This window comes from Xenopus laevis, chromosome 4L (genome assembly GCF_017654675.1).
Source record: "Xenopus laevis strain J_2021 chromosome 4L, Xenopus_laevis_v10.1, whole genome shotgun sequence".
NCBI classification, from domain to species: Eukaryota; Metazoa; Chordata; class Amphibia; order Anura; family Pipidae; genus Xenopus; species Xenopus laevis.
Genome location: NC_054377.1, coordinates 117,672,295 through 117,690,817, shown reverse-complemented (window position 1 = coordinate 117,690,817; position 18,523 = coordinate 117,672,295). Strand labels below are relative to the sequence as shown.

Genomic DNA, 18,523 nt, shown 5'->3' with positions numbered 1-18,523 from the left:
TTCTTGGAAAAGATCTTTCCAAGAAAGATCGTTTGTTTCAATACACACGTGTAGAGCTGAACCGTCAGATATACAGTAGAATTCTACCTGTATCTGACGATTCAGCACTAACAATGGCCGATGTTTGGGGGCCTTCAAAGACACCATATCATAATTTTCTGGCCAGCCCGATCGACGACCCGATTAATATCCAAGTCTTCTGCCGATATCAGTCTGTTCTTTTTCCACCATACACACACCGAATATCGTACGGAACTTTGCTCCATACAATATTATCTGTGCGTCTATGGCCACCTTAACTGTTTGCTTTTGAATCTGAGCTGTATGCTAAGGATCAATTGCAAACTCACTGAACAGTTCTGTCCCACGTGGCCCCCCATAAAGGAAAACAATACCCCTCAAACAATGTAGGTCTCTATAAAAAGATATTGCATAAAACCGCTCATATGTAAAACTCTGCTTCATGTAAATAAACCATTTTCATAACAATATACTTTTCTAGTAGTATGTGCCATAGGGTAATCATAAATAGAAAATTGCCATTTTAAAAAAATAAGGGCCGCCCCCTGGGATCGTATGATTCACAGTGTACACAAACAAACCTCACTTCTTCCTGTCACAGTTACAGTTGTAGTATTTCTGGTCAGGTGATCTCTGAGGCAGCACACAGACCATCACAAAATGGTGGTTCAAGGCAAGAGATGTAAAAGGGCAAGATTTACTTAAATATATAGACCAGTGTGGTAAGATTCTTTAATATGCCACTTCATTTGATATAAACTATCCATTGCTTAAGTATCCATTTTGGGGGTATAGTTTCCCTTTAAAGTCGCTGACTAAATCAGAGTTAGAGAGCTGAAAAGCAGGAAGTAGTGTTCTGTTCTTTTATGTTAGACATTCAGTCACTCCAGCCTTTACAGATTAAATGTTTCTAGCTATATTGAAAAGATTTTTATTTTGCACAGCCTATTTATTTATTTTTTATCTTTAGACTAACCTGTTCCTTTAAGTTTGTGTTCCAGTTCTTATATTTAAATAAGAGAGCTCTTTAGCCTTTGGACTTGCATCTCAGAGTCTAAATCTGTGGTTTCCTTGTATTTTAGTTGATCGCCCCCCTCTGGAACCATCTCGGTATGTCCACGTGCCACCCAAACATCCAGATAAAATGGGATTTGATGAGGTAGGATTTTCTTATCTGAAGGTCTAAGGGATATTTTTCTGACAAATTTTGTGCATCTGTCATGGAAATAATCAATTTCTTTTTTTTTGTACTATAATTTTTATTTGTTTGTTCTGTAAAAACTTACATTTCTCATAACAGAAAAATATGTTTCTCACAATATCTATGACAAAGAAATTGAAAAATAAATAAACAAATAAGAAAAAGAAAATAGAACAAAAAGAAAATTGAACAAACGACATAGAGAAGCTCCTTCTTAAATTAACAAATACAGACACACAGCTTCTAATATCTCTGTGTTTTAAAGAATCATTCCAAAGCTGATAAGCATCTTGAATATATTTTTTGCCCGTAAAGGCCCTTCAAATCGTCAATTCAATATTATAAATTACTAGTAACATCTTTTATTATTTTTTCGGTGTTTGGCAGAAATAATGAATTTCAAAGAGCTAATGGGCATATATATAATGGTGCGTATTTTTATTTTATACCAGATGGAAACCAGAAATGTAGCCATTATTTTACACCACTAGATTTGGGGCATTCCACACAATTTTATATACCTGTGATTTAACACAGCATAACCCTGGGATTAAAATGTAAAGCATGGAGTATTCTAAATGATGGACAATCTCTGTAAGGTGCTGCATACACATGTTGATTCTATGTATAAAGCATAATAGATACAAACGTGAAGACCTCGCTAGGGTGTTAGGGAATGAAGCCTCTCACACAAACTCAATATTTGCATTCCCCTACCATGCTCAATATTTCCTTTGCATATTTGCATGATACTGTTACCTACAGTGTGTAAATGGATGGACTCTGTACTCAATACAGATAAAACAGAAATATTGGTAGCTGTCTGTGTCTGCCTTTTTAATGAATGAGTTTCCGGTACCATATATTGGCCAAAATGTCTTCTGTCAACTCTTCAAAGACCCTCCTTATATGTCCTATGTTCTGCACCAGTCATTGGTATATTAAAATTAAAAAAAATTAATTAAATAGGGGTTATTTTTTATTCCCCATTGCTAGAGTGCTAATCGGTGCAAGCATATGCCTCTTAATGCTCATTTGCACCATGGGGAATGCTGTTCTCTTCACTGAGCACCGGATCAAAAATCCCATGCTTCGTGCAGAAAGCAGGGTGAAATAATATCTAGTATAGGTAAATCTAAAAACAACTGTACTTGCCGAGTAATCAATTTTCAGATGTCACCTCTTTGAAGAGTTACAATGTGCCGTTGTGATTGGATTAGTGGAAGAGTTTATATGCCGAGAACTTCCCACACCAGTCAGTTGAACTGAAGAAGCTGCTCGGCAGGGGCGATCCTGCCCAATTTGCCGGCCGAGGCGGCCTTAGTTTTTGCCGCGCCCCCGCCTCTCACCTTCAGCGCCGGACGGGTCCAGATCGATAGTGCAAAAAGCGCAATTGCACTCTTTGCATTAGAAGAGCCGAATTTCCAGGTTGAAAAATGGAAATTCGGCTCTTAGTTACAAGGAGCGGCATTTTTGACGCCCCTGGCAACCAGGGGGGCGCTGCCGCCTATGGCGAGTGCCTCAACTCGCCTCATTGGCGGAGCGCCCCGGCTGCTCTGGTGAGTAGTGAAACATCTTCAGTGATTACTCAGCAAGTCCAGTTGTTTTTAGATTTACCTATATTAGATATACCATGACCTGGATGAATGAAAATCTTCATTGTCAGAGTGAAATAATGTTACAAAGCAGATGACAGACCTGGAGGAGACCTGACTTCTGAATTGTTTTAAGAGTTAGACCCAGAGAACTAAAAGGGATAAATACACACGGCTCAATAGTAATTGTCTTTACAGTGTAATTGTATTGTTGAAACTTTGCATCGTCTCATTTTAACTGGTTTTTATGCTGGGTGCAAAAAAACTTGTTCAGTTCACCATGTTTTTTTGCTGACAATACTTCTTTCCCTGTCTTCTGCTTCTGTGGTATGGGATGGAAAGACTCTTGAAGTGAATCACATGCTGCTGGGCACATTTTGAGCTCACCATTTGGTGGGGGGGGGATGCTTCCTTGTCCTGGTCAGCATTCACAGAGCACAACATAAGGCCCACAGCAAACATTGGACTGTGCATAGGATTAGTGCAGGTACTGAGTGATTGCACCTATCCTGTTGTAAAGCAGCTTTCCAGCCTCAGAGGGAAAACAGAATTACAAAGTATATAGGAAGCCAGTGATTTAACAACTCCCCCCCAGGAATTCCAGAGTAAGAATTTCCATGCACTAATTTATTACTTGCTCTTTACAGTCTCACTCTAATTATCCCCAGGTGTGCAAAGTTAAAAGCTTCAGGCATTTTTGGAGTTATGTATGGAAAGATCAAAACTGTGACCATCTGTATATAACATGTCGTGGCTAGGTCTTGTGTAGGTCCCCTATCCACTAGGGACACTCATCCAGTGTTTAAAAGCAGGTGTCAGTTTAATAAGGGTATATGTCGTTAGTTCACTTAACGGGAAGGAATCTTATTTAAAGATACTATAACTGTAGGGTTTTATAGCATTAAATTTAGTGTTATTTCTTAAAATTACTAAAAATAAGTAAGGAGTGCTGGTAAAATAAGTAAGGAGTGCCATTTCTCCATAGGGCTGTAATGCAAGAATACCAATATCTGATTGTGAGCCACAAAAGACATAAGGTGACATTTATGAGCAGAAAGACAATGTGATAAAAACGACCTGCCATTAGGGAGGAGGCACGTAGGTGTCCTCTCTTTCACCCATTTCATAGCTGCTAATTTGCTTCCCTTCGACTAGGGAATAGTCCAAATTCCATTCAATTTTGAAAAAAAATTAGAATATCGAAATTTATCATGTATTGTCTCATTAAAAAATTTGACCAGTCGCCATCTAAAACCTGCCAACTTGCTGTTTTAGCTTATGGGGGACCTCCTACAACCTATTTGGAATCAATTGGTGGACTTTGGAAAATCAAAGGTTTTTTTGGGAAAAACTTTGAATCAAATTCGATCGAATGCGCTATTCCTTCGATTCGTACGATTCGAATTCGACCTATTTGACCAAAAAACAAAACTTCGATATAATTTCAGTTGGTCTTTTGAATTCGAATTCCGAAGTTTTTTTCAATTCGAAATTCGACCCTTGAGAAATATGCCCCTTAGTGTCTTGCACTTCTACAGGGGGCACAGTAAATTCCCAATACTGCTATTGTTCCATATTAGCCTAATACACATTTCATCCTATTATCTAAACATCCTATTTTTTTTAGTTTAAGCAAAAAATATTGTAAAAAGAATGTTTCAAAAAAATTGTTATTGGTAGACCAGCATTATGGAGGGGAAGAGCAATACAGATATGGGACCTGTTATCCAGACTGTTCTGGACCTGGGGTTTTCCAGATAAGGGTCTTTCTGTAATTTGGATCTCCATACCCTGTCTACTGGAATATCATGCAAACATTAAATAAACCCAATAGGCTTGTTTTGTTTCTAATAATGATTAATTATATCTTAGTTTGGGTCAAGTACAAGGTACTATTTTATTATTATAGAGAAAAATAAAATCATTTAAAAAAAATTTGGGTTATTTGGATCAAATGGAGTCATGAGAGAGGGCCAGTCATTAATTTGGAGATTTCTGGATAACGGGTTTCCGGATAATGGATCCCATACCTGCACCATGTTCCATTTTAATAAAAATTTAATTTTCTGTAAAAGGAGTACAGGTATAGGATACATTATCCGGAAACCCATTATCCACAAAGCTCTGGATTACTGAAAGGCCATTTCCCATAGACTCCATTTTATCCAAATAATCTAAATTTGTAAAAATGATTTCCCCTTTTTCTGTAATAATAAAACAGTACATTGTACTTAATCCAAACTAAGATATAATTAATCCTCATTGGAAGCAAAACCAGCCTTTTGGGTTTATTTAATGTACACATGATGTTATTATGCCTTATCCAGAAAATCCCAGGTGCAGAGCATTCTGGATAAAAGGTCCCATACCTGTATTTATTTGGCTCATGCTGAACATATGTGCTTATTGCTCATTAAAGGTGATTTATTAACATTTATTTATATAGCACTAGCATATTTCACAGCGTTGGAAATCTAGTTTATAATAGGGTTAATTTTCTGAAATTCTGCTTAAAATCAGGAAATCTTACTGCCAAAAATCATATAACTCCCCGGCAATTTTATCCATATGTCCCACAACAATTTATAAATCTGCTCTTTTAGTATTGTAGCAAGGCCTACATCTTAGCACCCAACTAGCAAATCTTCAATGCAAACTGATACCCAGTGGCCTTATTTTGTCAAGATGTACTAGGCAATATATGGCAGGTGTGGGTGTTAATAAACAGTTTCCTATACCTATAGTGTTTTTGGTACTTACTGTACTTATAACACTGTAAAAAAAGCAAAAGGCTGGGGGAATATTTTACCGAAGTATAGGGAACTCAAAATGATTGGTGGCAACTTCGAGGAATAAGGTTGTAAAACGCTGGCCTAATGGACCTTTGCATATTTCACACTTGCATTTAGCATTGGCCCATGAGACTAGACGGAGTGGACTAAACTTGTAACATTTCATGTGCCTTATCAGTTGCAAATCTCCCAAAATGCATCTACTATTGTGTGTAAAAGCAGCTCCAACTTGTGGTTAAAATTACTGTATTGAACACATTACATAAACTTGAGTTCTCTGCATGGCAGGACGGGTAATTTCCTGGATATTCATTTTGGCACTTGATATTTTACCTCCCTCAACAGATTTTTATGATCAACTTGAAGCGACGGCAGGATCGCAGAGTACGTATGCTTCGAAGCCTATATGAACAGGAAATCCAAGTGAAAATTTTCGATGCTGTTGATGGAAAGTGAGTCGGTTAAATGACCTTTAGCATCACTTATTCTATTTTACCCATGAATACTCATTTAATGAACTTAAGTTAATATGAAGTTTGAGAAACCTGAGAGCTGTCTACTGTATTGTGGGCAGAGACTGGATCCTGATGCAGAACATAGTGCTGTCAACGTGCTACACAGAGATTTCTATATGGGCTTAGGATCTAGGAAATAATACTTCTAAGTATAGGCAGCCCAATATCAGACTACAGTTGCAGTTTCAGGGAAAACCACATCAACCCCATGAAGGCTTGTGTCCTACAAATTGCTTCCCATTATGCAGCAAGGAAGTGCTTTTCTGGTTTCCAACACTAAACATTTATCCAGGTCCCCCTTAGCTCAAAATAAAGTTATAAATATATGAAAACAGTGTTGTAACAGCAGAGATGCCATCCTGGATCTGAAGGGATGTGGGTCCATCTCGGTCACACCTGCCACACCCCAAATTTGCACAGACTCTGCTCCCCTGCGGCCCTGCTCCATTGCTTTCGATGGACTTCAGGTTACAATTCTGAAGTGGAACTGATCTCTAACTGTGGGTGACTGGCCAAGGGGGGCCTAAAATACAGGGGAGTTGACATTTCTGTAACTGCTGCCATTCAGCCATACTTCTAAGAATATATAGGATAGCAATGAACTTTTACTACAAATCTCACCCTATATGACTATGAAAAAATAACATTATTTTTCTAAAATGTGATCATCTACAACATTATTACTCTTGAATGCTTATGGCCTTTGTTTTCCCTATGTTTACAGAGCACTGAATACAAGCCAACTGAAGGCATTGAAAATAGAGGTGATACCTGGATATCACGACCCATACTCTGGTAGAACCCTGACACGGGGTGAAATTGGTTGCTTCCTTAGCCATTATTATATATGGAAAGAGGTAAGTTAACAGCAATGTCACTTTGATTTGGAAATGCCTTTGGGAAATGGTGTTGGAGTGAATTGGTTAAGCTGGAGTGCAGTTCCACATTGTTTTTTAGATGAAATGTATTGAGTTGACTGGGTGCCTTCTTTAAGAAGTGTTGTTACCCCACAATTTGATACAGACAAATACAAGAGGTCCTCTGCACTCAACCCATTATCAATATATTTAGAACATTGAGACATTTTGTGCCTTATGCTACTAAAAAGTGCCTTACCCTTTAAACAAAACAGGGATTGTTTGTTCATATATTGCAATACGGGTTTGGGATCCATTATTCGGAAACCCATTATCCAGAAAGCTCAGAATTACAGAATTTCATAGACTCCATTTCATCCATAATCCAAATTGGTAAAAATGATTTTCTTTTTCTCTGTAATAATAAAACAGTACCTTGTACTTGATCTAAGATATAATTAATCCTTATTGGAGGCAAAACCAGATTATTGGGTTTAATGTTTACATGGTTTTCTAGTAGACTTAAGGTATGAAGATCCAAATTATGAAAAGATCCATTATGGACAAACCCCAGGTCCCTAGTATTCTGGATAACCGGTCCCATACCTGTATATTTAAGCTACATGGCTACATCAAAGTCATCCCATATCTGGCCAGCCCTACACTCAACTCATCCGATTCATTAAGAATTCTATTGCTTTATTATACATTTTCACAGGGAATAAGTTTTACCTGCAACTTACTTGCTTTTTTCAAGGTAAAACTCCCAAACTTGGCTGCCCTTTTATTAGACACCAGTGGGATCACCTGACTATAGCTGGAAAGGGTGGGAGCTACAACATGGAGCTGGTCACTGCTCCTGTATAACTATAACAAACAAGGGAAAGTTGTGCTCACCACTAATTTTTAAAACCATTAGGCGGGGTGCAATGAGGCTGTGACCACAAAATAAATATAGAGAAATACAAGAGGTCCTCTGCTCTAAACCAGGCCTGGACTGGCAATCTGTGGGTTCTGGCAAATGCCAGAGGGGTTGCTGTAAGTTGCCATAGACAGACACTATTTATTGGGCTAGTGGGGGCTGTTTGGGCCTCTGTGTACCTGAAATACCAGGGCCTATTTTGATTCCCAGTCCAGACCTGCTCTAAACCCATTATCAATATATTTAGCACATTGAGACATTTTAGCTACTACTATGTGTTGACTGAGTGCATTCTTGGAGAATTGTTGTTACCCCAAAAAGTTGTGCATTGTCTTTTTCTGAAATAAATGTAGCTATAAACCTTGCACTTTAGTTACTTCTGTTGTGCCATGTTCCTGTATTTTTGTTGGTTGAAATTTTCCTACAGTGACTCTGGACACTGTTGGGATTATCAGCACCAGTAGAGAAATATAAGGAAGGTTAGTATACAGTACTAACATGTGTGCTTATACTGATTTTATATTGTCTTGTGAAAATTGTGTGCCAGATGCATCCATCAAGATGCTAAACATGTAGCTACCACTAGATATATGGCACCCACCTCAACATGTTTCCTCTGTTCTGTTTCAATCTTTTTTTATTTTTTTGAACAGTCAAAAGAAACAAACAAACATTGTTGATTTCATAGATTCTTCTATAACACATTTAACTGGTTTATAAATTCTCAATATAAGCAGGCTACTACTAATTTGGATAGGATGATTGTATGGGATATACTTATGCTGAAGTTGCCTCTACCGTTTACCCAAAGAACATATAAATGAAGTAGTTAATAGATAACACTACTGATCAAGTTATATAGCACGGTAGATACATTTTCCAGCAGTATGGGATGAATTGTTATAATCCAGCTTTGGTCGCCATACCATTATCCTCCAGCTTAAGTACAGGCTTCCTAGTATATACAGAAAATGTATATATCTGTAACTGAGAAGTAAACTCTAAAAACAAATACGGCTAGAAATGTTATATTTTATATACTGAACTTACTGTCATAACCTAAAATTGCAGCAGTAATATCAGTATATCAGTAATGCTCTAGGCCTTCATAGTTGGTCTGGAGTTTTGCACATTTGTGCACTTTGTTAGGAGTGTCCATGACATGCACAAGCTCAGTGTGCTTTGGGCAGCTGTAGAAAAGCTAAGCTTACGTGTCATTGCAAATCATTCACATATTAGTGCTACTGGGCTGTTCCTGAGCTGCTATGCACTGAAAATCTGAATTAATTATTATTTAACCATGTATTGTTGCATTTATATTCTGTATATTGCTGGTCCTTAAGCTCAGTAACTGAAAGTAGCCCAGAGCATGTGCAGTGCGTAGAAGATGGGGTGCTACTGGGGCATCTTTGGAGGCACAGAGCTTAAAGGAAAACTATACCCCCCAAACAATGTAGGTCTCTATTAAAAGATACTGAGTAAAACAGCTCATGTGTAAAACTCTGCTTCATGTAAATGAACCATTATCATAATAATATACTTTTTTAGTAATATGTGCCATTGAGTAATCATAAATAGAAAATTGCCATTTTAAAAAATAAGGGCCGCCCCCTGAGATCGTAAGATTCACTGTGCACACATACAAACCACATGTAAGGTCACATGAGCCAATTAACAGACAGAGTTCTGACTTTTGCTTCCACACTTCTTCCTGTTACAGTTAGTGTTGTAGTATTTCTGGTCAGGTGATCTCTGAGGCAGCACAGATAGAGTCACGAAATGGTGGTTCAAGGCAAGAAATGTAAAAGGGCAATATTTATGTAAATATATATTCCAGTTTGGTAAGATTCTTTAATATGTCATTCAATTTGATATAAACTATCTGCTGCTTAAGTATTCATTTTGGGGGTATAGTTTTCCTTTAAGTGCTGAAGGGTCATAGTTGCCTTGGGTTGGTACAGAACAGAAAAATCTAGGGGCCCATTTAATTAGCTCGAGTGTAGGAATAGAGGAAAAAAACTTAGAATTCCGAATGTTTTTTTTTGGCTACCTAGACCATCGAATGGCTACTTTGACCTTCGACTTCGAATCGAAATCATTAGACTATTCGACCATTCGATAGTCGAAGTACTGTCTCTTTAAGAAAAAACTTTGACCCCCTAGTTCGCCACCTAAAAGCTACCGAAGTCAATGTTAGCCTATGGGGAAGGTCCCCATAGGCTTTCTAAGTATTTTTTGGTTGAAGAAAAATCGTTCAATTGATGGATTAAAATCCTTCGAATTGAACGATTCGAAGGATTTAATCTTTCGATGGAATGATTTTTCGTTCAATCGAACGAATAGCACTAAATCCTTCGACTTCGATATTCGAAGTCGAAGGATTTAACTTCGACAGTTGAATATCGAGGGTTAATTGACCCTCGATATTCGACCCTATGTAAATGTGCCCCCTAATGTGCAGAATGTTTACCTTACTTCTTTGTAAATTTAGTTGTCCTTTAAGTAAAATTCCCTTGAAGTGGTTTACAGTTAATAGCCCTTCCATAAAAAGAATGCTCTACTGCACTGTATTTCACATATTGCAATATACATTTCAGGTTTTAATGTTTCTAATTTAAAAAAAAAAAGCAAAAGCCTGTCTGAGAAGAAGGTGTGATGAATATGCAGTGATGCTCAGAAGGTGCTACAAGTGATGGAGACCATTATTATTATGAAAGAAGCCCACTGTATTGTATTTTCCTGGACCAAATGTTTTTTTTTTTACTAGCAACATAACATGAATAACAGATGGGGGGCCATAAATGCAGTCCCTAGCTGAGATTCATCGGATGGCTTAAAGCAGAGATATCACTGCTATGGCTAGGGTTATAAAGCTGGAACTAAAACCTATGGAAAATGTTAATGGAAAGAAAACACACCCAACCTGGATTGCTCTGAGGGTCTGAAGTGCAGCTCTTGATATGATGGACATGCTGCAGGTTGTTGTAATACGCTGGATATACATGAGTTGGATTTAGACCCCTTGGTATAGAATGTTTAGGCATGACAGTACTTCAAAAGTAGCCCCAAGCATGGAAAAAAATCGTATGAAAGGGGAAAAACTTTCATATCCATCTAAAACATCTTGTGCTGCCAACGCTGTGTGCACATTTTAGGTAGAGGAAACTGTCAACTTTTTTTTCTCTCTGTCTCTCTCCTCTCTCTCTGTGGTGTGTGTGTGTGTGTGTATATATATATATATATATATATATATATATATATATATATATATATATATATATATATATATATATATGTATATATATATATATATATATATATATATATATATATAAATATATATATAGGCTCAAAAGAAGCTAGCACACACAGGATTTATGGAGAAAAAAAGGTTTTTATTTAAACAGAAAAAAACTAGCCTTTCTCAAAGTCTAGATATATATATATATATATATATATATATATATATATATATATATATATATGTGTATATATATATATATATATATATATATATATATGTATATATATATACTTTGTGCTATCTGTCTTCCTCTTTACACATATCCAGTCTTTACTGTCCAAAGGCTTTCCTGATATGTGACTACCATCTGCAGTATATTTCAAGCACTGTAATCACTAGCAGAACTAACATTATGTTTTGTGCCTTGAATTCTGATAAATGACTCCTTCCAGCACTGTTCCAGGCTGATAGGGACCATAATAAAGAATGTTTTTTTCCTGACAACAGACTGAGACAATACACAGCTGTTAAAATTTGCTGCCAAATAATGATAAATGTCTGCAGGGCTTCACCTTAAATCATCCTTTCATTTTTCCCCCTTCTGTCTGACTGCCGCTCCCTTTTAGACTCTCTGCATTCTGATTTATTAGCTGTCATCTTTTTAAGGTGGTTGACAGGGGCCTTGAAAAATCACTCGTCATTGAGGATGATGTTCGGTTTGAGCCTTTATTTAAACACAAGCTAATGAAGTTAATGAATGACATTGAAGAGGTTGAACTGGAGTGGGACTTGATGTGAGTATGTTCATAATGGTGATAGCCAAGACTGCATTTTGGGAAACTAGTTACAAAATCTAGATGTGAAGATTTTAACTGAAATAATGTAATATTAGTTATAGAAGGCGTTAACATTCCAGAACACTACAAATGAAACCAATTTTTTTTTCTATTAATAGTTAGTATCCTAAATATTGTTATGCATATAAATGAAACAAAAGAAAAATATTTATAAAAAGTAAAATATTATAAAATAATAGAACTAAGGTAAGCCTAACAAGGATTACAAAATTAGTACAAACTCCTACCCAATGATAGTAAGGACCCAGGTGTAAAAACCCTGGGCCCATCGTATACAATATGAAGACTAGTTGAAAAGTTGCTTAGAGTTAGCCATTCTATAACATACTAAAAGTTAACTTAAAGGTGAACCACCCCTTTAAAAAGTGAGTGCAGTGTTTCTGTTGTAAGGGCTCTTACACACAGGAATTTTTGGCTGCGCTCCCCTGCGTTATGCTTTTTTCCATTCAGCCGCAGGGGAGCGCAGGAGTAACCACACTCAATTATTGTCAAGGGGGCTGTACTCACACAGACCCATGTAAGCTCCAAATGCAGGTGGGATGCAGCATGTTGCATTTCACCTGTGTTCAGTGCTTACTTGCATCTGTGTGAGTACAGCCCCCAGACAATAATTGAGTGCAGTTACTTCTGCGCTCTCCTGCGGCTGAACAGAAGAAAGCAGAACACAGGGGAGTGCAGCAAAAATTGCTGTGTGTAAGAGCCCTAAGGCTAAAATTGTTAGCTTCCATTGACAGAGGCATTATTGAACAGGCTTAAAGCAAAACAATATCATGGAAAAAGAAGGAAAAGGTCTGGGATATGTACCATACTATGAAAATAATGTACATGAATGGGACATTGAATTTCTAGTGTGTAAGGAGGCTTAAACTTAAAATGCATGTTATGGATTACCCTGATATAGATAGTGGCAAACGTGGAGATTCAATCCAACTAAAGAAGTCCAGTACTTTTAACCCGCTAATTGATAATGCAGCTATTACTTCTTTTGGAAACACCATACGAAAGGAGGTCCACAAGATATGGGATATAAGGGGTCACCACAAATTAACATATAACCTCTCCAAAAAAAAAAAAAAGGAGGCTTTACATACTTTAACCCACAATCCCAAAATTGCAATTAGGCCAGCAGATAAAGGGGGAGCCATAATTGTTATGAATAAATCACAATACATGGAGGAAGCATATAAGAAATTGTCTGTGCCAGAACATTATGAGTTAACCCCTTATGATCCTGTCTGGTCTATTAAATGGGAACCACTATTTTACATCTACTCCCAAAAATTCACAAACCCTTTACTAACCCACCAGGGCGACTGATTATTTCAGGGATCGGATCAATTTTGGAACCTTTATCTAAATTGGTGGATCAATATCTCCAACCCATTGTACACAAAATTTCAACATGCCTAAAAGAAACAACAGATTTGCTTAGACAACTCCAAGATTTCGTTCTTCCTGACAATAATGTATGTCTTTGCACCATAGACATTCAGAGTCTCTATACCTCCATTCCCTAAAATGAAGGTATAGAGTGTATAGAAGAGTCACTATTAGAAACTAATATTGAACATCATCTACTCTATTTCCTCCTTGACTGCCTATTTATGGTACTGCATAAAAATCATTTTCGGTTTGAAGAAAAGTACTATTGGCAACGCCAAGGTTCGTCTATGGGTGCGTTGGTTGCCCCTTCATTTGCAAATATTTTTGTATACCACCTTGAACAAAAGATTTTTCTAAATGGTCCATATAATTCACATATTTTAAGATGTCAAGGCTCGGAAGCAATGTTTAATAACATGCTATCCCTAGCCAATAAGTGCCATCCTACTACAGGTATGGGTTATCCAGAATGCTCGGGACCTGGGGTTTTCCGGATAACGGATCTTTCTGTAATTTGGGTCTTCATGCCTTAAGTCTACTAGAAATTCATTTAAACATTAAATAAACCCAATAGGCTGGTTTTGCTTCCAATAAGGATTAATTATATTTTAGTTGGGATCAAGTACAGTGTACCGTTTTATTATTACAGAGAAAAAGGAAATCATTTTTAAAAATTTGGATTATTTGAATAAAATGGAGTCTATGGGAGACAGCCATTCCGTAATTCAGAGCTTTCTGGATATTGGGTTTCCGGATAAGGGATCCTATACCTGTATCAACTTTACGGGGGAGTGGTCAGATACATCTTTGAATTTCTTAGATATTAAACTCAGTGTCTGTGGCAATAAAATCATAACGGAGATGTACTCCAAACCCACAGACCGGAATACCTTACTACTCCATTCCAGTTACCACAATCCGCACACTTTAAATACCATACCCAAAGGCCAGTACATGCGCGAACGTCGTACTGCATCATCTGATATCCACTATAAAAAGGCAGCTGATATTCTTACACGAAACTGTCTAAGCGTGGGTACCAGATAACTAAACTAAAAACAATTCAAAATGAAGTGAGCAAAATAAACAGAAGGGAACTTTTGAAGGACCCACTAATAAACAGCCCAGTTTGGATCGAATTCCCTTTGTGTTTAGATATGGCAGACAAAGCAAAAAAATTTAGACCATCATTAAAAAATATTGGCCCATACTGCAACAGGATACCAATAATGGTTCACTTTTTAGACAAACTCCTATGTTCAGCTACACAAGCGGACGTATTCTTAGGGACATCCTCTGTCCCTCAGACATTGCTCAGCAAAATGAAAAAACGATTTTCTGGGGACCACCCGAAGAGAGGCACACATGCTTAAATTGTGTTGCTGCTCCTCAATAATAAAAGGAGAGACAGTAAGCCATCCCACAAAAGGTAATATCATCCACCTTAAGGATTTTTCTACATGTGAGACCAAAAATGTTGTCTACATGTTAAAATGCCCTTGTGGATTGGCCTATATAGGCCAAAAAGAAGGAAAAGATTATGGTGAAAAAGTTGCCAACACACTTCAATAAAAAAACACATATTTCTGGAACTTAAACAAAGCTATTTAAATATATTTAGTTGATGTCTATTCTTGTGTATACTTTAGCTACATTGGAAGAAAGCGAATGCAAGTCGAGCGCCCAGAAAAGGCAATTCCAAATGTAATGAATCTGGTTGAGGCAGACTACTCATACTGGACCCTTGGATATGCCATATCCAGGCAAGGAGCAGAGAAGCTAATTGCAGCAGAACCTTTTAATAAGATGTTACCAGTGGATGAGTTCCTCCCGGTCATGTTCAACAAACACCCAGTGTAAGTGCATCAATTCCTGGTAAAACCATGCAGCTATGTTTCACCTCTCTAAGTTACTTCATCATTTAGGGGCTGAGATATTATCCCTCGAAGTTCAGGGGAGTAGGTCGGGACTACGGTGCATTGATTTAAGAATATCTAAAAATCACATTATGGCTTTCTTAAAATTGGTCCTCTGTAAGGCCCCTCATAGTTTCATCATCTTCTGTAATCCCTGTCCCAATAGCGGTAAAAGGTATAAATGATGTTCCATAATATATGAGGAAAGCAGGTTCAAACTTCAAAAAGCATTTGGTTCCTTACAGTTGGGGCAGTAACGATTTATAATTTCACAGTCAGGGTTTACTGATACTGGAAAGGTATTAAGAAAGCATTGTGCATCTGGAAAAGCTTTAAAGGTATAGGATCTAATATGCAGAATTCTTAGGACCTGGGTTTTCCAGATAAGGATTTTTTTTCTGTAATTTGGGTCACCATAACTTAAAGGGGTTGTTATCCTTTAAATTAACTTTTAGGGGCAGATGTAAGAAGGGTCGAATATCGAGGGTTAATTAACCCTCGATATTCGACTAGGAACTAAAATTGTTCGACTTCGAATATCGAAGTCGAACGATTTAGCGCAAATCCTGCGATCGAACGATCGAAGGATTATTCGTTCGATCGAACTATTAAATCCTTCGAATCGAACGATTCGAAGGATTTTAATACAACGATCTAAGGAATATCCTTCGATCAAAAAATCACAGGCAAGCCTATGGGGACCTTCCCCATAGGCTAACATTGACTTCGGTAGCTTTTAGCTGCCGAAGTAGGGGGTCGAAGTTTTTCTTAAAGAGACAGTACTTCGACTATCGAATGGTCGAATAGTCGAACGATTTTTAGTTTGAATCGTTCGATTCGAAGTCGAAGTAGTAGTCGAAGGTCGAAGTAGCCCATTCGATGGTCGAAGTAGCCCAAAAAACACTTCGAAATTCGAAGTTTTTTTAATTCCAATCCTTCACTCGAGCTTAGTAAATCTGCCCCATAGTGTGACATAGACATTGATATTCTGGAACAATATGCAGTTGGTCTTCTGTTTTTATTTTTTGTGGTTTCTCAGTTATTTAGCTTTTTGTTTAGCAGCTCTCCAGTTTAAAATGTTAGCAGTTATCTGGTTGCTATTCTCTTATTTACCTTAGCAACCAGGCATTGGTTTATATGAGAGACTAGAATATGAGAGGAGAGGGCCTGGATAGAAAGATTAGGATACAAGCCAAATAATAAAAAAACTAGAAATAATGAAGACCAACTGCAAAGTAATATGACATTTCATAACATATAAAAAGTTAACCGAAAGATGAACCAACCCTTTACGTCTGCTTGAAAACATTTAAACATTGAATAAACTCAATAGCATGGAATTGCGTAGTTTAGTTTCCATCAAGGTGCTGTCTAATTATTATAGAGAAAAGGTAATTTTTAAAAAAAATAAGAATTATATGCTTCAAATGGACCCTATGGAGCTTTCTGTATAAAGGGTTTCCAGATAAGGGTTGCTTTGATGATTTGGCCATTAACGGATGTTGATGCAGTAATGAAAGTGGCTGCTGTATTTAGAATTTAAACATATCTTTACTTCTCCCCAAATGAAACACAGCTTTATGTGCTCTTTGATGGGCCCCTTGCGGCCTCTAGGGAGAGGTAATATCTATAAAACTGATAGAGCAATGTTTTCTCTATATTAACATTCTTACTTTACAATATATAAAATAGAGTCAATGGCAATACTTATATACCTGCAGGACAGGTAGGGCCCCCTTCTTGTTTTGGTTTTTGATGTTTTTTGAAAATACCTGCAAATAATAATTATAATAATGAAACCACTGGATGCCTTTACCTTCTCTTTTCATCTTTTAGAGAGAAATATTTGGAGTTTTACGAACCTCGAGATTTGAAGGCCTTCTCTGCTGAGCCTCTGCTTATCTACCCAACCCACTACACTGGCCAACCAGGGTATTTTAGTGACACAGAGACATCCACCATCTGGGACAATGAAACAGTAGTAACTGATTGGGATCGAAGGTACTCTTTGAAATCTAGAGAGCAGGGTCAGATACACAGCGACGCTCAGAACAAGGACGCTTTACCGCCTCAGCCAACACTTCAAACTTCATCACGGGATGAACTATAATTATTTAAACACATGTGCAGGGCACATCATTTTTGTATAGATGCTGTATTTTTTACTGTGAATTTTTTTTTCATGTAAGGAATTAAAGATATTTTTATTTAAAGACAAAAGGTCACAATGAAATCAAAGGACTTTTAAGTTTATTTAGTTAAATTGTCTCTTGTGTGATGAACAAAAAAAAACGGTTCTGGTGGAAAGCTGGAATTCCTTAGTGGGTTCTCTATGTTTTAGGTCTTACATAATTTAGCTATTACTTTAATGGCACCAACAAGTTTCACTGTGTTTTATAGAGAGTCTAATTTCCCATTCACTAAAGTGTATACAATCACAATGGAGTATGCTATGATACTGGAGTGTCCAGAGCAAACCCAGCCTAACATAGGATAACATACAAAGTCCATACCAAAGGATCCTAACACTGCATGGTAGCAATTCTAAACGCAGTGCCACTAGTTTCTAGGTTCTTTATTCTTAAATGCACCAGGATGTTGAGAATTATCATGAACTATTCTGAAATATAATATATTCTAAATATATATTCTAAAATATTATGGAACATACAAGGAGCCTTTAAAATTGTCTTATGCTTATACGAAGCACAATTTATTTTGTATTAAAAGCTTTTGTTTTGTTAGGATTAGGGATAGGATTAGCCTGTTAAACAAATGCATAGGTTAGAATTTTTCCCAGATAATGCTACCAGGGAGTAAAGTGCCACCCTATGAAAAATATGATTTTTGTGTGTATCCTATTGTAGCGCTATAATAAAATGAGTGGCACCGTCTCGATTATAAGCTTACTTTCATATATTTGTGCCACTGATGAGACCTTTTCCTTCAGGGAGTAAGCCCTCGCAATGGTGTGGGGGCAGGGTGTAGTGCAACTGTAACAGTGTGCCAATGCACAGGAATTGGGTGCCAGAGGTTCTTTATGCTTAACCAAGGAACTTATTTATTTACAAGGTCAGTCCACAAAGGAGCATATAGAGAACATATAGTACAAAGGATTAGGTTGTACTCACAGCACCAAGAACACAGCTTGATCCCTACAGGAAAGGGAATAGTTATAGCAGTAGTTAAGCAGCAATGAAGAAGGTACCCCAGTTTTCAG

The 18,523-nt window shown here is 37.2% G+C and overlaps 1 protein-coding gene across 1 annotated transcript in view; it reads left to right on the top strand.

Annotated features, from left to right (window-relative positions):
- LOC108714512 (procollagen galactosyltransferase 2) overlaps positions 1-18,207 on the top strand; it is a 54,739-nt gene extending 36,532 nt beyond the window's left edge. The window contains exons 7-12 of the mRNA XM_018258808.2: positions 1,104-1,180; positions 5,955-6,061; positions 6,849-6,981; positions 11,814-11,941; positions 15,037-15,243; positions 17,140-18,207. Coding sequence (XP_018114297.1) covers positions 1,104-1,180; positions 5,955-6,061; positions 6,849-6,981; positions 11,814-11,941; positions 15,037-15,243; positions 17,140-17,413 — 926 coding nt within the window. The 3' untranslated portion in view covers positions 17,414-18,207. The remainder of the gene's footprint in view (positions 1-1,103; positions 1,181-5,954; positions 6,062-6,848; positions 6,982-11,813; positions 11,942-15,036; positions 15,244-17,139) is intronic.
- The last annotated feature ends 316 nt before the right edge of the window (positions 18,208-18,523 follow it).